This window comes from Alexandromys fortis, unplaced genomic scaffold (assembly GCF_014885135.2).
Source record: "Alexandromys fortis isolate MF-2015 unplaced genomic scaffold, M_Fortis_MF-2015_v1.1 scaffold_8_9099976_23576923, whole genome shotgun sequence".
NCBI classification, from domain to species: domain Eukaryota; kingdom Metazoa; phylum Chordata; class Mammalia; order Rodentia; family Cricetidae; genus Alexandromys; species Alexandromys fortis.
The window spans coordinates 13468281-13493047 of NW_026067899.1; the positions used below are offsets into that span (position 1 = coordinate 13468281).

A 24767-nucleotide genomic window follows, 5' to 3' on the forward strand; every position below is an offset into this window, starting at 1 on the left:
TTTGCTGTCACTTATCCATACTATAGTTCTCAGGAAGGGACACCTGTTAGCACTGAACATGTAATCATTTTTATTATTTAATACAAAGGTACAATTAAATGCAGGCACAGGATGTGACCCGCATCATAATTCTGCCTGGCCTTTCTCTTCACAATATCTTTTTCATTATCCAAGGCCTTTTGTTCCTTCGTGTTTCTTTTGTCTCACCCTAAGTTCTCGAATAAGCTATTTACAGTCTGAATAATTAGCAATCAGGGTGGATCTGTGGTCTTTGGCCCCATGTAAAGGAAACACTGTCAACTGCCTTAACATGACATACTGAAGTAAGTAAAGTTTCTATACCCCCAGGACTTTTTCCTTTCTTGAAAAAAGTTTTAAATAAATCTAATGAGGAGTGAGTTTTCTACTTCTCAGACACTTAGGAATCTAACTAGAGTAACAAAAATGAAACTTCATTCCAAATGCAAACAACAGAATGCTTTGGGTATTCATTAGCTATTTCAGTACCGAAATGTTCTATACGTTAGTTTACAATGAACACTCCCTGTGCCTGCCTACTTGAGGACAATCCATTCTCTCCAGCACAAGCCAAGAGTAGCTCTTTTTCATTTTTTCCCTTCCTTCTTTTCCTCTCAGTACTTTTTAGGAGAGTAAAAGTGAAAAGATTAAAGACACAAAAATCAGTTGAAATGAAGTTGGAGAGTTACAGTGAACGCTGTAATTGTGAAGCCTCACAGCCCGGGTTTACTCTTCCGGTTCACAAAATGCTCTGAACTCATTCCATCCTGAGGGGTGCAGTTCTGGTGGAGAAGAGCTGCCTTCACTGAACCGCCATCCAGACATCAAGACTGTAGACAACATAGAATCGTCATCCAAGAAAACTGAGCTGAAGATTTTTGAGGTTCATTCCTTCTGTGGGTGTTTATTCAACAGTTACTCCCTCTGTACTGGGTACCAAAGTACCATTTGTGGAAACAGAAACCAAAAAGTTCAGATTGATCCAATCGCTGTGGACTGTGAGCTATGGAAGTAAAATCACAGCTTCTTGACAGCACGTGTTTCCATTCTCCTGGTGTCATAGCAAACTTTTTCTCTTTACCCTGAAGTTTCCTTAAAATGCGACCAAACCCAATGCTCCAGACATATCAATGCTTCTTTCCTAAATGTGGGGCAGATTTGCCAAGTTTTTTTCCCCCCACAGGGAATGTGCATTCAGTGTCAAGGTTGGTTTCTACAAAGCAACACCTGACTTCGCTGTACCTGAGGCAGGCTGAAGCCCCTTGACAAAGGAGATTCCAGGGCACCAGCACAATTAAGGACATTCTTCCTTCCCACGGGTAAACATCATTTTCTAGGAATCTGACCAGAAAACTTATTTACAGTAAAAGGCACGTCCTAAAACCCTCGTGCAATACCTACGGATTCCAGATCTTACCTCATCTGAACTACAATCCCATCCAAGGCCCCTTTATAACCACCACTATCATCAATTTTATCAGAAGAGAGAAAAAAAGGGCAGGAGAGATGACTCAGTGTGTAGAGTCCTTGCTATATAACCATGAAGTCCAGATTCCCAGAAGCCATGTAAATACTGGCTGGGATTGACAGACTAACACCAGTGCCAGGGAGGTAGCGACAGGGGGCCCATGGAGCAACATAGCTGATTAACGAGCTCAACCAATGAAATCTTTGTTCAAGTGAGACCCTGATTCCAAACAAAAGTTGGGGAAAGATCAAGGAGGACACCAGAGTCATTGGTACCTGCTGTCATGTGTGCCTACACACGTGAACACCCATGCACACATAGCACATACATGAAAGAGAGAGAGAAGGAAAGAGGAGTTTCTTAGTAGTCCTTTGAGATGTACCTCAACAGTCAGTGCTACACAGAGAGATGCTCTCTTGAAAACAATTACGGTTACTGTCAAAATGCTTTAAAGAAAACTGAATATTTTTCAATTCTAAATGGTTCAGCAGGTAAAGGCGCTTGGTGCCAATCCTGACAACCTGAGCTCAGTCCCAGGGCCCACCTGATCGAAAGCCAGGACTGACTCCTCCAGTTGTCCTCTGACCTGCCCATGCGTTCCATGACAGGTGGGAGTCCACACATACAAAAAAAAATTTTTTTTACTGGTCATCAGTCTGACAAATATTTCCTCCTTCAAAAGTATGACAACCCATCTCTAAATCTCTGAACTTCACTCCAAAGAAAGTTGCTTTTCCTTTTTTACTCTCCTTTCAATATGATTGACAAGTGACGGGCGGTAGTGGCGCACACCTTTAATCCTAGCACTCAAAAGGCAGAAGCAGGCAGATCTCTGTGAGTTTGAGGCCAGCCTGGTCTACAAGAACTAGTTCCAGGACAGGCTCCAAAGCTACAGAGAAACCCTCCTCTCAAAAAAACAAAAACAAAAGACAAGTGGAATTTTTTTTTAATAAATCGGAAGACGCACGGATGGATTTGAACCCAGAAGAAACTAATATTGATGAACTGATAGAACAATAAATTGTTTCAAAATACTAAACTTATCAAATCTTTATCCCGGACTCTTCACTCCCTCTTAAACAAACAAACAAATAAAAACAAGCAGGGAATTCTGTCAGTTTTTTACAGAGGAAATCAACATTAGCTATAAAACATGGTATCACAGGCAAATGGTAGTGCTGACTTCCAGTCCCTTAAATAGTCAACAGCAGCAGGCACCTGCCTAGTACTTGGTGTGGCTTCTTGTCTGGCTTCCTAATGTCTACCTGGTTCTCTGTCTCATTTATTAGCCTTGCCAAGAGGCTCCCTTCCCACAGAAGAAAGGTCAGCCTCCAGTCTGGCTCCCTAATCACAGGCCTTCCTCCATTCAGGGCTGAAGATTAAAAAAAAAAAAAAAAGTAAAATAGCAGTGAGGCTTGGTGGCAGCGCTGCCCACTTTCTAACTGCAACAGTGACAGATGGGCCAGCAGTGGAGGCAGTGCCCCTGGTCACTTGCCTCAGCGAAGAGAACACACGTCCTGAGACGGGGTACTACAAATCATTTTTGGTTGGTCCCTTATTTTTCCAGCTATGCTTTTTTGACTTCCCAGCATTTCTGTTGTCACAGGAATCTTCCAAAGAGAATCTCTTTCCCTTGCCAGGCACCGTGGGTCAAAACTGTAATCCCAGCACTGTGGATAACAACGCAAGGGAATAGCAGATTCAAAGCCAGTCTGGGCTAGATAGTGAGAAAAGTCAAGAAAATGTTAGAAGAAAGGCTAGGAATGGTGGTGCATGCCTTTAATCCCAGTACTCAGGAGACAGGGAAGGGAGGTAGATATCTGCACACTTGAGGCCAACCTGACCCATGCAGAGTTCCAAGAAAGCCAGGACTTGTAAATGGAGATGGCCTTTTTGTTCCCTGGCTTCCCAGACCTGAAACTACATTAATTACAACACTGTTTGCCCAATGACCCAGGCGTATTCCTAGCTAGCTCTTACATCTTAAATTAAAACATTTCTATTAATCTGTGTATCAACATGAGGCTGTGGCCTACTGGTAAGTTTCCCATGTCTTTCCCCTTTGGCAACTAGATGGTGTCTCTCTGATTCCACCTTCTTCCTCCTCTATCTCTGCTTGGATCTCCCACCTTGCTATATTCTGCCCTGCCATAGGCCAAAGCAGCTTCTTTATTAACCAATGGTAATAAAATATATTCACAGCACACAGAGGGGAATCCCACATTAAGGTCTACACAGACAGAACCTGTCTGAAAGACGACCCCCCCCAAAAAAAAGGAGGACTAGGAAAGAGGGAGGAGATGAACAGAAGGGGGAGCGAGAGGAATGAAAATAATTCCTTTTCTCTTAGTATCTTCTGCATGTCGCTAAAGTGGGCAAGCCCCATGCTCTGTGCCTCAACTTTCTTATCATGCCCTGCCACAGGTAGACCCAAAAGATTTTTTAGACATTGCCCAGCTCTACTTATTTTTTAAGGTTTCTGTTAGTATTCAGGAATCTACCCGCCCTTGGGTTCTGACAGGATATGTTCTCAGCTGTAGCCACTAAGAGCACCTCCTGTGCACATTCACTATGTTCAATTTTAAAAGGGCCCTGCCCACCTCCCAGCTCCCCCCCCTCGTCTGTCTGTTACTTTCTGTCTTTCTGCCCGTCTCTGTCTCTCCCCTTCCCTCTCTTCTCTTCTGCTGCTACTGTTCCCCAGAGGCTGGTCTCCCCCTCCGCTTTCCTCCTTCTATGTTCCCTTTCCCTTAATAAAAACAAAAGAACCTCTACATTAGTTCTGTCACCAGGTGTCTTTCTCTCGCTCTGCTTTTTAAATTACAGCCGTTTCTATTCCCAAATTTAACATAAACCAACTAAAAAAACTAACAACTTAATTACATATCAAGGCAAAAGCGTTCCTTTTACGTAACTAAACCACCTTTCCTCACAGGACCGGCCAACATAAATGAAATCCTTCACTAACGTAACGCATACCCATCTTCTTTATTTTTCTGAACACTTTACGGGACGCGGGGAACAGCCAACCCCAGAGGTGACTCAGAGTGTGACCTACATAATAAACACGTGGAACCCTGCACTAAGGACCAGCCAGGGGATTCTAACAACAAGCAGCCTTCTGAGAACCTTTATCTGTTCGGTCCCTGAGTCGGTTTCTTATCAGATTTCTCTCTCTAATCACAAAAGATTCCACCCCTTATCAACTTGTTATCAAATCATTCTGACCAGGGCCAAGGGTCCAGATTATCTGAAGAGTTGGCATCCTCCAGAGAGAGGGGGCCTGAAAACTGGCCACACCTGGTCGGGACCCTGCCCACCACCACTAGGCTCAGAGCCTCCCACGGTCCGCTTTCTCGTCTGAAACTGCAGCTGAGAGCAACTTCTCTGCCCACCGACTAAGCCTCTGAAATGATCAAATTGAGAACACATGACTGTGGTAGTTTCTTAATTTTTTTCAGCAAAGATTGCCTTCTAGTAAATTGATCTTATCTCTCCTTTTACATAATGTTCAAATGAAAAATATTCTACCTCCACCTCCCAAGTGCTAGGATTATAGAGGTGTGCTACCAACCAGCTTACAGGGTACTGGGATGAAACCAGGGCTTTGTGTATGTTGGGGGGGGGGGGAGTCCAAATAAACAAAAACTATCAACTCAACTACATCCTAGCACTGTCTGAACCTTTACTGACAAAATCTTTATCTTAATTTGATTACTATCATACGTTTATTTCGGAACCTCCTTTTTGAAAAGCAACCCGAGTCACTGATTTCATGGGATGTTTAGCTTCTTGGCAGAATGAAGAAGGGGAAGAACTCTATGCCCCAGCAACAGGCAAGACTTGATCTCTGGCTAGGACAATGCCTAGCGAGCAGGGGGGTATTGAGGCTTTGTTTCCTGTTTGTTTGGTTTGTTCAAAGTAATCAATTTACAGACTGAGTTGTTCTAATGCCAATCAACTTAGCATAGCCTGATCACCAGAGGGAAATGAACAATCAGGTGTCCTGGGCCTTTACCAATACTCATGCTCAGGCAAACACGGTGCAGAGATGAAAATACTATAAAATTCAGTCTAATTTCACTGCCTGCTAATAACAGAATATCTGAATTGTCTTCCAGACAAAAAGACATGGTGTTTATGTACAACACAGTTAACAAGGAAAGGCTATCAATACTGTAACTATACAGCAAATAATGTGCCAAACGCCATAGCCATATATAAAAACAAGTATGTTGATGAAAATAAAATAAACATGTAATATAGAACGTCCCCCTTTGGGATAGCAGGAGGGGGGAAATCGCTACATATGTAATCAATATTTCCCTGGACTGGAGAAAAACGTTTCCAATAATCTGCAGCCTGGAATTTACACTCAATAATTATCTGAGGTTACAAATGAAATGATTCGATAAATAAGCTGTTTTTTAGATAAACTATTACATAAATTACAATAAAACAATACCATGAACAGTTCTTGCTTAAAATAGTGGCACAGGTCTATAAACCCTAGTTCCTGGAAGCTGAGACAGCAGGATTAGATGTTTCAGACTGGTAGAGGTTACCTAGCAGAACCCTGTCTCAAAAAGAAAAAAAAAATCCAAATAGCTCTTTCAAAAAAAAAAAAAAGGTTTCAGCTAATGTTAAAAATGATGAAATGATGTTCCCTTTATCTATGAAGTACTAATATGTAATGAGACTCAAGTTAAAATATATATGTGTATATAGTACCCCAAAACTAGCACCTTAGGCTTCTAAACACTACAATTTAAAAAATAAGTTACAAATATATTATATGACTCTCATCAAAATAAAACTACGTTATTTCACTCTCAAGTTTTAAGTCTAAATCTGGGATATACCGCTCTCACCAATGTTTTCACTTTCATTTTACAACAAAAAAGTATCAAATATTGTGTTTCTATGTGTAGGACTTCTTTCCCAGGCCCCTGGCAATTCCCAAGGTCTCTCTCGAAATGCTGGTTATTGTGACAGAACAATCCTATTAGTCCCTAAGACAGTCCAGGTCACCTTGTCCTGTTGTCATTCTTGCTGTCCTTCAACGGGCAGACTCCACAGTCAGCCTTCACCACACCTGACAGTTTACTCGGAGCCCCCACCTGTCCAAAGTGATCACCTGCCCCAAACTGTTGTTTACCCTCAGACCACGGGGGTCTAGTGGTTCCAAAGCGACAGTCCAGTTCACCATAAATAAATACCAAGCACAAGTCTTCCTGCCTCCATGCCCTCCCTGTTCCCATAGAGCCTGAACATTCTGCCTAGTCTTTCTCCCAAGGACTGGCTTCTCACCACCACAAAGGATTACCTGGTTTGCTTTACGCAGACCCCTTCCTGCAGCAGATAGTTGATTACCAACATGCCTTTGATTCCACTGAAAAGATCACTGTCCTGACCAGAGCCGTACACTGATGGGAACAGGGTGGACACTCCGTGTGGCTGTCACTCAAGGCTCCTCACCATGGAAGGCTGCTCAGAGCCCGGATGGACATTAAACCCATCTAGTGATTGATTCACTTCGCTACCATCTGGCCTTAAGAGCCCTGTCTTCAAATGTCAAAATGTTCCCACACTTTAAGGATGAGAACTTTGTTCATGGAACTAGAGAGATGATTTCATGGTCAATAGTGCTGGCTACTCTTGCAGAGGACACAAGCTTCGTTCCCAGCACCCACATCCTGTGGCTTACAATCCCTGTAAGCCAAAGGGACTCTAGTAGATCTGATGATGTCTTCTGTCTTCTGCAGACACACACACACAAACACACACACACACACACACTCACTCAGACACACACATACATATACATAAAGAGAAAATGAAACAAATGCTTAAAAGAAGAGCCTTGTTAGCTGACACTGCCAAGGCTTAGAGCTGCCCCAAAGGGCTGCATAAGTAGGTTCTGTGAATTTCTCATCGACAGGCAATATGAAAAGTGACCTATCTATTCTTTGTCAGCAACAAAAGCTCAGTTTACAGATTCAAAGTCAATTTACTTTGTAGACTCTTAACTCATCTGGTCACAAATAAAATTTATAATGTCAAAATGTTGAATTCTAATTAAAAATGTAAGCCTAAGAATCAAGTCTCAAACAGACGATACTAGACTATTCACCTTAAAGAGAGAGCAAAATTATAATATATTACACCATTAAAATGCAACTTAAAATACAGCATATTAGTCTTCGACAAACTTAGGAGGAGCACTGCACAAAGATGCTTTTGTGAAACACTCTCGACAGCACTTTGATGTGACCGTATGTTCATTAAAAGGAAGTATTACTACTTACATACATAAGGTACATAATGAATTCATTCTGTGTCTAGAGTTGGCTAATGCCATGAAAGCACAAGCCAAAAGCACAGACTATAAATCAAAATGCAATTTGTCAAAGTTAGATCTTAATATGATACAGGTTAAAAATAAATAAATAAACTACCAATGTCACGGTATGGGATTGATGAGGAGAGTTGGGCCCAAACTGCGACCAGGTTGCAATTGACATGCCTTTGTTCTATCTATAGCTTTGGCTATTCCTCTCCTTCTTCCACCTGGATAAGTACAAAATTAGCACGCACCAGGCATTCTTAAGACTCCAGGGGGTTTACATCACTAATACTGCTCTAAAGACTACTATACTTTCCAAAACGCTGACATAAACCAGTTGGGCAATCACAGACTTTTTTCCCTATTGAAGTTTTAAAGATCTAGATTATTCTTAAAACAGAACTTAGAAACACTTGAGGTTACTTTATTCATTCATTCATTCATTCATTCATTCATTCTCGTGCTGTAGATTTTACAAGAAAGCAGAAAGCGTAGACTTACAAATATAGAGTCAAACCACAAAGACAATGACGAACAAAATAAGAAAACCTAGGCAGTGGATACTGGGAGTTCTGACGGAAACGGAAGCAAAGTGGTGCACACTGGACCGGGACTTACACCTCCTTGTCCCATCCTTTTCCTGTACAGGGGAGGCTCCCTCCTGGCTTCCTGCTCACTCGGCATTCCTTCCTTTAATCCCCCAAGTCTAAAAATTTCCCTTTGGCAGAAGGTGAGGCTCAACGAGAAAACCTGAGGCAACAGTGTCTAGAGGCCTTTTCTTTTTTCCAGGGGACAGATTCTCCACCTGATGGAAATGCCTGGTTCTGTGGGTTCCTAGACAGGGCATGAATCCCTCATCAAACACAGGTCACACACGCCAATACAAATCACTTCTTTCCCAAACCTTTCTTTCCCTTACTACTCAATGGTCTTGTTTGTTGCTGTTGGTTACACCCAGAATTTCCAACATGATTTTGTGTACTTTGTGGAGAGCAATGTTCAGGGCAAATCCTAAACTATGAATAATCTCAAGACTTTCTGGGGTCATAAACCAACCTGATTTCTTTGAAAATTTAGGTTTAATATTTATAAAAATGATGGTGAACATGCCAGAGCTAAAAGACCGTTAACAAGGGCAAATAGTCTGAACTCTACAGGAGAAAGTGCATACATCACTGAAAGACCTTCTCCAGAGTGGGCAGAGCCAGAGCAGCTGGCTCATAGAGGAGCCCTGGCACAGGGGGACCTTCAGCTACAACCTGGGTATAGTTAAGAGCTGGTGGGACTGAGAGCCATAGAAACAAAATGGAGAAAGGAGAAGCTGAAATTAAAATTTATGGGGTAAATTCATTCTGTTCACATTTGGGTAGGGTAGGAAGAAGACAGGGCCAAGATTAAATTAAACAGCAAATTAAAATAATTAGACTTTAGTGAGTGAGGTGTTTAATTGCATCTAGGTATTTATATTACTTTAAATATTACTCTAAATTGTATATGTATTTCATTATGCTTGCGCTAATAATGTTTATGCTTAGCTTTTTTAATGATGTCTTCTATTACTCTAAAATTTGACCTAAGTGAGTAAAAAAAAATTGTTCTGTTTATATCTAAAGAGCATGATGATATAAATTTTACCCATAGATATAATGAGAAAAAATACACTAGAAAATATTTTTTAAAATATTCATCTTACTTTACATACTAGACATACATATTTCATTTAACTAGCATGCTTGTATGTTTATAGTCATGAGTATGATCTAGCTTTAGATAACAGACACACATATTTCATATAATCAGCATATTTATATGTGTACAGTCATGTTTATTATCTTGATTTATGTAACAGACATACCTATTTCATATAGCTAGCATGTTTATATGTATATAGTTGAATATGATCTTGCTTTACACAATGACATATATTCTCATATAATTAGCATGTTTGCTTGTACAGTCATGTTTGTAAACAAAGTTGAGCTTTTAAAAGTAGGTGGTATGTAGCCCATACTTTCTGTGACTAATCTAAAAAGTATTTTATTAATGGAAAGTATGATCTGAGTAATCAAACTGCTTTGAAAATTGTTATTTCGAAATAATAAATCTTGTATAATCGGTAGAGTATAATCTGTCAAGGTGTTACTTATATTCACAAGGGCTAGGTCTCAGTGACTTTTGCACAACTTACCTTATTTTAGACTTAGTTTCATTATTATTATTATTATTGGGTAAAGAGGGTACATGCCACATTTCGAGTATGGAGGTCAGAGCACAACTTTGCGGAGTCAGTTCTCCCTTCTGCCATCATGTGGGTTCCAGGTATCAAACCCAGTTATGTCATCATTGGGTGGCAAGAGCCTTTAACCAAGGAAGTGTGACACTGGCCCCATCTTTCACAGTTTCCTATTACACGTCTAGCGCTTGCTTGTAGAAGGGTAATTGAAACTGCAGTTTAGGGTTTTGGAATTGAACTAATACTCTTGCTATTATTGCTGTTCCGTAGGGGGCCAAGTGCGTATTACTAGTCTGACTTTCTGTTCCACCAAGACAGCTGCTCCCCACCATCGGCAAGAACTCCAAAGTGGATTGTTTGGACCCCAACCCCTTTCTGCCTTTGCTAAGCATTTTCCTAGACAAATACAATGGATTACACAGAAAGGCTGCTAGTACTAACATTAAAAGTGGTTAGAACTTGAACACCTACCAATCCCACCAACAGTTAGCTAGGCATTAAACTGTATAACAAAGTAAAAAAAAAAAAAAATCAGTTCCTTAAACACCAATCCTTACAGTTTCCTGATGATCAGTTATTACAGCATTTTATCTTCTATTTGTGTCTTTAACTTTGTCAAATCTTTCTTACTTCCCTTCTTCCTAAATGTGTCCCACACTGGATTTCTGAAGCAGTACTCAGAGACGAACACAACTGGAAATTTACATTAAGTTTCAAAATGCAGCGCTCGGAGCACGGCCTATACCTGACCGTGTATTTTCCTCAAGGTCTCTAAAACAAAAGAAGAAAGCCTCCTGAATCTTCAAATCTTAACCTCAAACTATAATTAATTAGCATCATCTCTAAAATTTTTAAATGTACTATTATATGATCCATATCAAAATGAGATTTTTTCCAACAAGTATATAATTTTATGTATTAGTGTAAGGCCGGCCCATCTATTCAAAGGACTATAATTAACATGAGCATTGAATCTGACTAAGGAGATTGGCATTCAGCACAAGCAGATGATAAGAACTAGGTTTTAGCAAATTTAAACAAATCAAAGCATATTTTATATAATGATAATAATAGCATTTCAGACTCAAAGACTAATTTTAAGTTTTCTATAGAGATGAACCTGGTAGGTGTGCCATTTTTATGGCATCTGAAGAAAGGAAGCAAGATTCATTTTCATTTATCAAATGAAAAATAATTCAGCTGTATGGTTTACTGATCCATATATAACACTGTGTACACATGGCTATTGTGTGTGGTGCACGTATACATGTGCTTGTACAAGTACCATCATGTATGAACTTGAGGATGGAGGCCAGAGGCTGACAATGAGTATCTTCCACTATTATTCATAATTAAAGAATATATTAAAATTCTAAGACTCATTAGTAGGCGCTTGGGATGGTGGCTAAGTAAGAGGTTTCTCTATGTAAGCATGAAAACCCTAGTTTGAATCCACAGTCCTCACATTAAAAAGCCAGGCATAACCATGGGTGTTTGTTACTCCAACATAGTAGCAAACAGACAGGAGAATCACTGGGACTTGCTGGTCACCATCCTACAACCCATTCAGTGAGAGACCTTGTCTCAGAGGAATTAGGCAGACAGCAATAGAGCAGGACACTTTAGTCCTCCTCTGGCCTGCACATGTGGACATGCATACCTGCACAAACATGCACCACACATGTACATACACAGACACACACATACACACATGTAAAATAATTATTAACTTTGAGAAGAAAGGGAAAAAAAGAAAGAAAAATCTCTCCCTGCTTGGATAATTATTGACATTAACTCTTAAGCCTTGCATCTTATGTAATTTTAAAATATAACTTTAAGAAGACATGTCTATAAGGCAAAAATAAAATGAATTTTGCTAATTCAGTTGGTAGCATAGCCACAGTAACAGGAATTGTGTGATGTATCTTCAAAAGAGAATGATTTATATGTATTCATTGATACATACCCTAATGACAGTAATAAAACTGGAAATAAAATTAAATTGTGTTTTGTAGGCGTACAAGAGAGTTCCACAATAGCCTGGATTATAAAAAAAAAAAAAAAGGTTTGTTTATCTGGGGATAAACTTACAGAAAGAGTAGTGATCCGCAGTCCTCTGCATACAATGGAAACTGGAACCAAAACCAGCAGCCGAGAAATTTGCATACACTTTTTGTCTGCATTTATAGTACCTGAGACCATGCCCAACGTGGGCTGCTGAAAGGCTATTGACTGAAGGGTTTCCACAGCAGCAGTATGTAGGAAGATTTGGAGAGAGGGAAGGGAAGGGATAAATGATGTAATTATATTATACCCTTAAAAAGTAAAGTAATTTTTTAAAAAGAAATTTACAAGCCAGGCATAGTGGCACATGCCCATAATAGTCCCAGCACTCAGAAGGCAGAAGCAGGTGCCAACACAGACTGAACAGCAAGAGAATATCCCTAAAAGCAAAACAAAACCTAACTCTACTGAAAGACTTAAAAATAAGAACCAACCATTAATGAATATCCAGTTACTAATGAACTTTCCCCAACATTTCTTCCTTAGAGAAATGGCTACTTCCAAAGATGGCTAATCTCATAAAGGTACCTGCCAAAAGGCTTTGTGACCTGAGTTAAGGTCCCAGAATCCTCATGGTGAAAGTAGAAAACTTATTCCTGCAAGTTGTCCTCTAGCCTCTGTATGCCACCACAGCATGTGCCCATACACAATAAATAAATAAATAATAAAATGGTTTGGTTTGTTTTTATAAAAAGAGGAGCATGGGAAAGTTCCATGGGAAGCTCCAAATACCTTGACCTAGAGAAGAGCCCATCTATCACGTCAGGCCACTTACAGAAACCAGAAGTGCTCAGGAGCCACCTTTCGGAACTGACAATGTGAACATCAGTATCGCTAATGGATAGACTAATCAAATATACACACCTAATTGAGAACATATTGATACTCCCTGAATCAATTTCAATACTTTTACAAAAACCATGGGAAACTACTTTGCCATTACTTTTGAACACTCATAAATAAAAGGAAAGAAGCAAAACAGGGTATGCCTATATGCAAGGTTTCTAAATGAAGCAAAAGGTTGAAACAGGGATATTATAATTAGTTGATTAATAAATAAAAACAGAGTCAGAAAAGAACTATTTTTAAATCCCCAAGCTCTAATGGAATATTAGGTCCTCTGCAAGAACAAGTGCTCTTAATCACTGGCCTGTCTCTCTGGCCCCATTTTTTTCTTAAACTTTATCTAGCTAGAGTGTATTTTCTCTGTGTTTTTTGTTTGCTGGCAGACCTTTTGAAACAGTGAGGCCCTTTCATTGTAGCACAGGTCGACCCCAAACTCATAATTCGTGTGACTCAGGCTCCATGGTGATGAAATTGAAAGCACACATAGTATGTGAGGCTCTTTTTAGAATTTCCCCTATTTTTAGAGATACGGTTTATCAGGCCCAAGTCCTTGTACACTGATGCAAGTCCCCTGCTTTTGAACTATATTCACTCTTTGCTTTGCTTTGTATATGAAGAAGGAAAAAGTGTTGCTCATGATGGCTTCTTATTTCAATCACCAGCTGCTATGGGACAATGGTCTGTACAATGTCACTTATATTTTAAATAAATGCTGATTGGCCAGTAGCCAGGCAGGAAGTATAGGTGGGGTGACCAGGCAGGAAGCAGAGGCAGGGCAATGAGAATTCTGGGAAGAGGGAAGTGCAATCTACAGTCATGCCACAGAAGAAGCAAAATGTGACTGCCTTGCCAAATAAGGTACAGAGCCACATGGCTAACATTGACATGAATAATGGGCTAATATAAGTTGTAAGTGTTACTTAATAAGAAGCCTGAGCTAATGGGCCAACCAGTTTATAGCTAATGTAGACCTCTGTGTGATTTCTTTGGGACCTAACGACTATGGGAACCAGATAGGACAGAAACCTCAGACAACCATCAGCCTTCACCTCTTGAACACTGACATTATTGGCATGCCACCATTATCTCTGGGAAATTTTGTCTGATTTATAAATTGAATTCTCATTCAAAAGTCTATTAAAATTATGTAGCTACAAAGGATATGTGGATGCAAACAGATACTAGATATTAAGATAGTGTTAAACACTGAATTGTGGTTATGCTTAAAATAGAATCTTTACCCTTACTGGGATAGACTAAAGACTGAGCTATAACTCAACAATATCGTTCTTACACAGCATACACAATGAAGGCCCTGGGTTCAGGTCCCAAAAAGGGCGCAAGGAACTATCAATACAGATTGTTCTAGGATTTAACATTTGTGGAGTTCTGGAGAGAAGACAGAGCACAGGTGAAGACAGGTGATAATTAGCTTGTGAGTTTGGAAAGGAGCAGTTGTTGTGTTGTATGATTCTCATTTCTTTTCTACAGATATAATAAAAACATGCCTTGTTGAAGTGTCTTTTTTTTTCTAATTTTTAAATAAATGTGGGGAATATGGTGGCACATGCCTTTAATTCCAGCACTCAGGAGGCAGAGGCAGGCAGATCTCTGAGTTTGAGGCCAGCCTGGTCCAGAGTGAGTTACAGGACAACTAGGGCTATACAGAGAAACCATCTCAAAGAAAACAAGAACAAAACAGGAAGGGAAAGAGGGAAAGAGAGAAAAATGAAGAAAGATTATTTTGCATATATGGATATTTTGCCTGCATGTATGTCTATGCACTACATGCACAGAGTGCCCCTGGATGCCAGACGAGGGCTCAAATGCCCTGGGACTGGAGTTAGCAACAGTTGTGAGCTGCCATGTGGGTGCTTGCGATGGAATTCAGTTCCTCTGAAAAGCAGCCATTGCTTCAGCGCCTCATTATGTTTTTTAAGTGTGCGATGAATTAAAGAACTAATTGTGGTTTGCATGTGAAATGATTCCCATGGGCTCAAGTATTTGAACACTTGGTTCCCAGCTGGTGTTGCCTGGACAAGTTGCAGACCCTTTAGGAGAGCCTCGCTGCAGGAAGTGGGCCACAGGGAGGTAAGCCTTCAGTTTTCATAGCCCACCCCCCCACTCCCATTTACTCTTTGTGATTAGTTAATTTCCTGTCCCTGCCACCAATACTTTCCTTACCTATGATGTCTGTCTTTCTGACTACGACAGGTACCTGTAGAACGTAAGCCAAAACGAGCCCTTTTCCCCCTACAGTTCCTTTGGTGATGTGCTTTATCATAGCAACGAGAAAGGAAAGAAGGCATCAATGGCGGATAGAAGTCATTATAGAATAATCTTCATCTGTAATGTTATTATTTCAACTAACCAATACCTTCACAACTCCATGTATCCAAAACATTGACCCAAAGATTTATATAAATACAGCTGCATTCTCCCTTCCTTCCTGAAATACATGGATCATAAGATCCTATCTCAGGTTACATATATAGGGGTCGGTTGACTAAAATGACTTAGGAAACTCACTTAGAAAGCGTACTGTTATACAAAACACTGTTGGTCATAAGGGCAAAGAGTTGGACAAAATATCTGCCACATATGTGGGGAATTATCTCAAAACCCATAGGTTCATAAATTTATGTTACTGGCAGATACAATGACTAGTTAATAGGTTCCATATTTACTTTAGGAAAAGTAAGCAATCTGAGAGAGCAAATGCACAGGTTTATAACATAATAGCTTTTGCCTTTGATCCTTTCCCCGATTCCCCCCTCCAAGAGCCATTGAGAAAGAGTGGGGGAGGAAGAGAGCTTTCTCCTGAAGACACCAGATCTATCCACTCAGGCAACTTTATACATACTGAGTTTTTGGACTTTTATATACAAGGTGCAATATGGTTAACTGCTATCTCAGGATGTTACACCTGATCGGTTGTGTGTGTGTTTAAATGACTATAAGAGAATGAAAGCCTGGTGTTTAATACATGCTTGCCAAGTGAGCAATAAACAATTGCCAAGTTTCCTGGGGGCTCTGCTGCTCTGCCGCGTCATCAAGAAGCTGAAGCATATGCTGGATGTTAGCCTGGGTGGACAGAGTGTGTCCTATTTATTCAAGGTTTCCTTTGAAGCCACAGTTTATAAGTTTTGTTTCTTAGGGGGATATGTCAAATTTCATTTAGCATTAGTTGGTATCCAGATACACTGAATGGCAAAAAGGCAGCATTTGAGGGCAAAAGGAAAAAAAAATGCCTGCTATATGAGCAGTGATGTCAGCTTCGTTTATGTAACCCACAGGAAACAAGGAGAGCAATGCAACAGGGAGGGGGACAGTAGGAAATCAAGATGAACAACTATGCAGGTTATTTAGAAGTGTAAATTGTATATGGACAAAATATTAAGAAAACAAATATGCTTTAAAATGACATCAAAAAGGCAAATAATTCTAGAGAAAGCTTTTTGAAAACATCTTGTTTTAAATCCTGAAATTATAAACATTATCTCTTATTTGGAACATGCTCATAGGCACAGTGCTTTTCCCTAAAGAGGTTTGGCAAATATTTTTTTGGAAAAATCTTGACAATTTAAATACACAAGTGGATGCTTGTAGAACTAACACTCACTTCAGAACATCCTCAATAAAAAATAAAAAGAGAAATGAACCATAGAACCAACAGCAATGCTTGAAAATGACTTGTCTCTAAAGTTCTTTTTCCATTTATTTGCTTATTTAAACTTCAAAATAGTCTATAAAAGTTAGATATCATAGACTAATTTTGTTTTTGTTTTGTTTTGGCTTTTCCCTGAGACAGGGTTTTTCTGTGTAGTCCCTGGCTGTCCTAGAACTCGCTCTATAGACCAGGCTGACCTCTAACTCACAAAGAACTACCTCCTCTGAGTGCTGGGATTAAAAACATGTGCCACCACAGCCCAGTCCAGTATCAATAGCTTAATTCACTGATACATACAGTGTGTGGTTCAGACTACAGTAAAGTGTTGAGCAGCTGTCCAGGGTAACATCAACCAAACTGCACCATCCTGTTTCTAAGACTCCTCCATGGGGTGTTCAGTTCACAGTCCATTCACTTTCAACCCTTCTTTAATTCCACCTCGTAAACTGAAATAAATCATTCATTTGTGTTTCGATGGCTCATTCCCTCACTCCCATTTCTTCACTCAGATGTGGTGACGTGGTGAAGCTCTCTGTATGTTTCTCCTGGTCGGCATATGTAAGGACGGTCTGGGTCATAGACAACGACAGTGCCCGGATCTAGTTCACACTGTGCATCCATCTGCTCTGCAAAGGCTTTGCGGCAACTTTCACAGCACACTGAATAATTACTTCACAAAATTTAAAAACAAAACTAAATAGTATTTTCCTTAAAACTATCTGTGTGCTAAGATACTAAACAAAAGACGAATCCATATCTAGGAAACAGGAAGAACGATGGCGTGTGGGACAATCGCAGACAGCTTCAGGGCTGGTAATAAGCTGGACTCTAGGCTGGAAATTCCAAAGTCTGTCCTGTTATGCTCTATTACTTACATATAGAATATTCATGCCCTGTTCTAGTCTATGTGTAATTATTCATGTAATTTTAAACTTTACATAATAAGAGTCTGAAAATGGTAAGAACCATGGGGATTATTTGCAAATAGAACTTGATGGGTTTTTTTTTTCACTTAAGACACTACAATACAAATAGTATTCACAAGTTTTTATTGTATTGTACCAAATTTTGAAGATGTGAGTCCCCAAGATGACATAACCCTCTACTCCAGAGGTTGCATTCAGGGAAGGGTGGCCGTAGAAAATATCTCTCTTACCAATACCTTGGTTTCTTTCTAGTTATCCTAATAATTAATACTTATAGAACTGGTAATGTTCACCTTTCAGATTTCAATATTTTTTCTCTTGATATATTTATCTTGAAAACATTTAAATAAACAAGATATCAAAAAATAAAATGATTAGTTCCTTAGTGACCAAAAAAAATGAAAAACTGAGTACCTCAAAAGTAAAGTGAATATCTGTATATAGCCTGCACTGTTATGGTTATTTCTAAAATACATTGACCACTGTATTCATAAGCTATACACATTTAAATCACAAAAAGTAGAAATTTTAAAGAATTTGATTGTAAAAAACAAAGAAGTTATAGCGTGTTCTTCCTAAATCACAGTAAATGAGGCTCAACCTCTCCACCTGGGAGACAACATTCCAGTTGAGAGAGCTGTGTTAAGCAGCAAAGGCAGTCCAAACACTTCAAAACAGGCCATAGGCCTTTTTCCTAAATCAATGACGTTCAGTTATCTAGCCAGCCTATTTCCATTACTCTGGAGAAGTCAGTGTGTCTCTGTGTTAAAGTGGGTAACCCCATGAAGCTCAGCCTCTTTCCTTACAGGTATCATACATTTTGATTTCATTTGTGTTCCAGGAACTCAATTAGGGGGTGGGGGGGGGAGAATAATAAAAGAAAAAGAAACATTGAAAAAAAAGAAGAAGGAGGAAAGAAAATCACCTTTGAGGTACTGAGTAATTGATTTTCCCTTAAGCTTTCAAAGCAGATAAACACCTTAACTTGTCTTTAACTTGGGCTCTCTTTTATTAAGGCACACAGTCTCGGTGCATGCCTACAGGAGTAATAGGCTGTTCCTAACAAAGAGGCTAGATGCCACAATCTGCCTTTTGCCAGAGGCACAATTTCCCCAAAGCACACCGCTAACCGCAATCTCCTGCTGTACCTGTAACAATTTAATTGTATACGTCAGCCTAGTCAAGCATCTTCAGCTTATGACTGGGAGACATGAAATTCATTGTCATTATTGTCCCTGTCATTTTGGATCATTATATCCTGCTGCAGAATTTTCCTCACTTCAGTGAATTTTTACCTCCAGGAGCCAGGGATTATAGCCGAGGTTGGAGTGGGGGCAGGACCGTGAACTACAGTTACCTCAGGGGAGCCAGAGATTAAATTGGCTTTGCTCCCTCACCAGCTGAATGCATCTTTGTATGCTGGGAGTTTGAAACTGGAATAGAAATGAATATTCTAGTCAGCGATGGGATTTAATTCCCCCATTCGAAACATGGCTGTAACCACCTTTTATTTACACTGGGAAAGCCAACACAGTTTCCTCGGGTTGCTATTTTCATATGTGCATGAGGTGCACTTATGAGTATTGTTAGGTATACAGGAACAGACATCTTTCTCGGTCAGTGTCTCGACTGGCAGAAAGGAAAAATTTGAAGCTATAACTTTGTTCCCCAATTCCATTTCACAGAGGTTTAATGGAATTATTTAATGACTTTAATTATTTAATGATATTTAATTATATCTCATTTTCTGTGCAGAGGATTGGATGACTAAAGTCCAACTCGAGTGGCAAGGCAACAGGAATCCACTCTGGGAACTAGTATTTTTATTTTGAAGGCATGGCCTTGGGTGTGGTGGCACGTGCATTTAATCCCAGCACTGCCGAGCCAAAGACAGGCAGATCTCTGTGAGTTCTAAACCAGCCAGAGCTACATAGTGAGAACTGGTCTCAAAACACATACACACACAGAAGGCAAGGTCTTATGTAACTCAGGCTGGCCTAGAACTGAGTACGTAGCGGAATACGATCATGAATTCCTGATCCTGCTGTCTGTGTCTCCCGTGTTGGGAGATCGCCAGGATGTGCCACCACTGTGAGGAGCTACAAGACTGGACTAAAGCTGACAGCAGAGGAAAGAAGCTCCTCAGGACCAGACTACGCCCCAGAAGCAGTCAAATAATCTAACAAACTGCCAAGCACCTAAGCAGGGACGCTTTCAACCCTTTTCCGCTTTCTTAGAGAATGGCTTGGACACCACTCTGGGAACCTTAGAGCACACACTGTAGCCAGGATGATCTAACTAGTAGGTCTCTAGCAGCTAAGGATTGGGAGCTTCAGGAGACATGGGGCTATGGTTCAGAGAGAAAGCTAGGGCATGAATTACATAGTTTCAATAAAGAATATAAGAAATTGTAACTGGAGGAAAAATCTGGTATGTGACTTGTATCCTTCATTTCATATGGATTTTACTGAGGAACTTGACATTTACTCTGCCTACATTTAAAAAGATAGCAGTTATTCCTCCATATGTATCAGTTTGTCTTTTAACAGTTAACAGTGAAATATCACAGTGGGTCATACTTATGCCATACCCAAAAATGCCCATGAGAGAACATCAGGAAGTGTGGGGAGCTATGTGTGCTGGAGCACACCTGCAAAGCCAGCAGTGGGGAGGCAGGGAGTAGGGAGAAGATGCCAAGGCCATGCTGGACCACATAGGAAGAGCATGCCTCTGAAAACAAAAACAAGCAAGCAAAATGCAAGAAAGATGTACTCCACTGCTCGTAGGAACTGTTTTGGAGAAATTTATTTTGCTTTAATCATATGCAGTAGCTATCATAATTTATTTAGGACTAACTATGGCTCTGAGTAATTAAAAACTTTTGAGCCAGGTATGGTGGAGCACACCTTTAATACAAGAGCTCAGGGGGCAGGAACAGGTGGATCTCTGTGAGATCGAGGCTAGCCTGGTCTACAGGACGAGTTCCAGACTAGCCCAAATTACAGAGTGAGACTCTGTCTCAAAGTTAAAAGGATAAAATAAGGACAAAATCTTTTGATATTTTTACCTCTAGATGTACGCCTTAAAGCTCTAACAGTTCAGTAGTGAACAGACCGTAAAGGTTATATCAACCCCTGGGCCAACTTCATGACAAAGTTGACTGGTCCAGGTCACTATGTTTCCAAGGCATCATAGTCATAGTGGCTGATGTAACTCTGTTGATGTAATACTAATGAGAGTTCATAGTTAATACAACTCTGACATCATTGAAAACTTCATCTTATGAATATGCATGATCTTCTCATTAGGATCAAGAGTCTCTTTAGGCAGGAATTACACAATTTGTTTCTGTTTACGTTAAAATAGGTAACTGTATATGAATTTAAGCATGGATTTTAAAGTTACTTCAAGCCTGAATTCATTTTGAAATGACTGGATTGTCTTATGATCTTGTAACACAATGGTTCCTCACTTTTCTCTTTGCATGTGTGTGTGGCATGTATGTCTGTGCAGAGGCCAGAGAAGACATCAGCATCTCCCTCAGTTGCCTTCACCTTATTCCCTTGAGACAGGAGCTCTCATAGAGCCTGGAGCTTGGTAGGTTTTTCTTAATTTGTTGTTCTTTTCTAGGGGAGGTGGAGGGTGGAAGGCTAGGCTGGCTGGTCAGACAAGCCCTAGCAAACCTATTTCTGCCCACGCCCTCTCTTACCTCCCAGGATCACAGGTACTCAAGGCCTGCCTAGCTATTTACTTCAATGCTAGAGATCTCAGGTTTTAATGCTTCTGAAGTAAGTGCTCTTAGCCAATGAGCCATGTGCATGAGCCCACATGATGGTTACTTGTGAACAAGAGAGTATTCAGTAATAAAATGTCTGTAAAGTATACATACAGCTTTGCCATGGTTCAAAAAGATTTGCTTTCTCTCCAAAATGCTTTGAGTCAAAAACTAGGCTTTTCTTTCCCACTTCTGAGAAAGTGGTTTGGTGCACTGAATCCCTTGGCCTTGGTGTCTCTTTCCTCCTTATTTTCACAGGGATACAGCCTGCTCGTCCTACCAGAGTGGATAAAACAGGAATTGTCAAGATCTGTGAGTACTCTGTGAGCACAAATGAATAATCCTGCCCTCTTATATTTTTGTTTTGTCTCACCTTAAATATTACATATTATAGTTTGAATAATTTCAGAACAAAGGGAAAAGGAAAATATTTTATTTCAAGTGGCCAGAGCAATTATTTTTCACTTCTTCCATTCAAGACATAAGGTTGTACAATTTAGAAACATCTATTTGAAATTATTCTAAAGGAATTTTCAATAATTTTTGCTCAACTTCTATTTCTGTAGCTTCTAACCAAGAATAAAGATAAATTTATTCTGAATTAGAGGAACTTCTGCTCTTTAATTCTGATAGGATGTTTCCTCTGTTTTATAAAACACAAATTTTCCCTGGATTCACCACAGCAAAAAATTTACTCATAATAAAGTCAAACTAAGACAAACATTAGATATGACATTAATATTCTTCAACGGGTATGAATTTGGAAGGGTTTGTGTGGAAGGACGAAGTAAGAGAAGGACAAGCCCACAAGCATTTCCACACGAGTATAGACTGGATGCTATTTACAGAATCCCTACTCCTGGGCCAGAAGCCTCTTTACAGTAATCACCCAATAAACTACAATGGATTAATATTAAGGGTCTGTTGCAGAGAAAGCAGATTCACAGTGAAGGTTGTCCTTTAACGTGGAGGTTCCATCAAGGGCACCAAAAAAGTAGTTAAGTGCCTTCCCCTGTGGTGTCTCAGATGCTGAAAAGCCCCACAAACGGATAATTTTCTAGCTCTTAATGTTTGTCTAAGACCCTTAACGTTTTTCTTATATTGTTGCTCCTAGGACATTTTCTTAAGTTTGGTCCCTGTTGCCCCTTTTGCACATATACATTCTGCATTTATATATAAAAGCCTGCCAGACAGCTGAATTGGTTCAGAAGAGTGACGCTGGAACAAAAAGAGGTTGGGGGATAAAAGAAGAAGAAAGGAAAGATGGACTTAAAAGCAGATATAGTATCAAATAATATAAACATATGCATCAAACATTCTAAAACAACACAACCAAAAAACATTCCCTTGTGCTAAGAATTTCTGTATCTAACACCAGATATAAAGACCACAAAATGGGTGAAGGGGGGGGATCTCTGAGATTCACAGTCTGAGATGTCTCTGTGTAATAAAATTTCTAAAACTTTTCAACATGTGCCATCACCTGTGTCCACCTAGTTTTCTTATAAATGAATATTCTTGCATTAATTTCTAGTCCTGTGCACACTTTAAAATGACCAATGAAGATCAATAAATGGCTTTGAATGCACTGGTTTGTATTGTTGCTGTTGGTTGTGGAAATTTATTGTTCAGTTTCCTCAAATAAAAATGTACACATTATATTATGTACACACATACAGAACAGAATTCACATTGAACATGTAGCAAATGGACATTAGGTAAAGTCGGGTCAGAAAACGTCCACCAGCAGGCAAACACGTAATAAAACACGAAAGTTTGGTTTAACAGATGCATCTACCCTCAACACATAAATTACACGCTCAAGAATGGTGTGTACTATGCAAAACAAAAACATGTCAATTTTCAGCCCAAGGGGCATTTTTCTCTAGGTTTATAACCCCTTGAAAATAGAGGTTTCATCTAGAAAATCTAACAGATCCTCAGCTGCTTTCAACATCATAATATATTCATAAGGCAAGTATTCACTGCCGAACACAGAAGAAATTGAATGGCGTGAGGGTGGGGTAAAAATCCATCGCTATGAGAAATGGGCCAAACCAACCATGAGGCACGAGTAGAAGTCAAAGAGGAAAAACAATATACAACACAAATAGCCAGGCACCGCGGTGCACACCTGTAACCCCAGCACTTTGGAGGCTGAGGCAGGAGAATTGCCACAATTATGAAGCCAGACTAGTCTATACAGTGAGTTCCAGGGCAGCCTGATCTGGAACATCTTTAAAAATAAAAAAAAAAAAAATGTTTTAATTAATTAAACAGATAGAAGAAGCAAAGTACCATGGGTAGTTTTTCAGCCAGTACTGAAAAAAAAAAAAAAATAGCTGTGGGTACGTTTGTTTGTTGCATAAAGTTAACATTAAAAGCGAGAATGCAACCCGATTCCACTGCAGTGTCCTCCAAGGGTCAGTGCACTCTCGGGGTCACCACTGGACAGCAAAACTATCTCAGACAAAGGGAAGGAATGTCACATACCGTCATAGTAGACGATGGCGCCTACCAGCTTGTCCTTCTGCAGCATGGGGAAGTGCTCCAGGGCTCTGGATTTGCTGAGGACGTAACTGCTCTTCAGGCAATTACTTCCTGCAACCAGATCGTACAGCTTGATTCCCACCCAGTAATAAGGCAGCTGCCACCACCTAGAGCAGAAGCAGAGAGAAAGGGGTGTTCTTTCAGAAACACAGTATAACACTATAGAATGCCACCTTAAATTACAAGGAAAGCCATTTGGGGAAAGCAAAGGTAAACCTAGAAGTACTGGTCTGAAAGGGGAAAAAAAAAAAAAAAAAAACCTGAGCCTGCACAGCTGCTCCTGCCATGCAGGAGAGAACCAACGAGAGTTTATGACCAACTCCATGCCTGGTGCCTGCTGCATCTTGGAATTCTTCAGGCGCATTCGAGATAAACACCCATGCCTGGGTCTCAGGTCTAAAGATGGATCCAACCAATGTAGGTTGGAGGCCTTGGTAATGTAAACTACACCCAGGTTGAAGAGATCCTCAGCAATCTCTAACTAAACACGGGCTGGATGACTAAGTCCGTTTCCAGCCCTGCACCACCCGTGTGGCTTTAAGAATTACATAATCCACCTTTATGTGTTACTGGGCCTGTCTCCCACGTAGGGCAACTTCACACACAGGTCTACCATTAGGGGAATGAGTTTGGTGGCGTGTAGTCACACCTTCCAGATGAATCTCATCTCTGTGAACTTGGATAATAAAAATGGCCCAGTATAGCTAGCTGGGTTTTGAGTTGCTACACAGTAGCTTCTGATTTTGCGTCAGGACAATTTTTTTTGGGGGGGGGGTGGCGGGGAGAGACGAGGAATCACATTTTATGCTGCACATACGACCTCATTCAAATGCCTTAGTGTAAACACAGCTGTTCACCTATGTACTCCAAAAAC

The 24767-nt window shown here is 40.1% G+C and overlaps 1 protein-coding gene across 2 annotated transcripts in view; it reads right to left on the bottom strand.

The window, feature by feature from the left end:
* Gpd2 (glycerol-3-phosphate dehydrogenase 2) overlaps positions 1 to 24767 on the bottom strand; it is a 136424-nt gene that overhangs the window by 37888 nt on the left and 73769 nt on the right. For both annotated transcript variants that reach the window (XM_050122261.1, XM_050122257.1), the window contains exon 6: positions 23837 to 24000. In XM_050122261.1, the coding sequence (XP_049978218.1) occupies positions 23837 to 24000 (164 nt within the window). The remainder of the gene's footprint in view (positions 1 to 23836; positions 24001 to 24767) is intronic.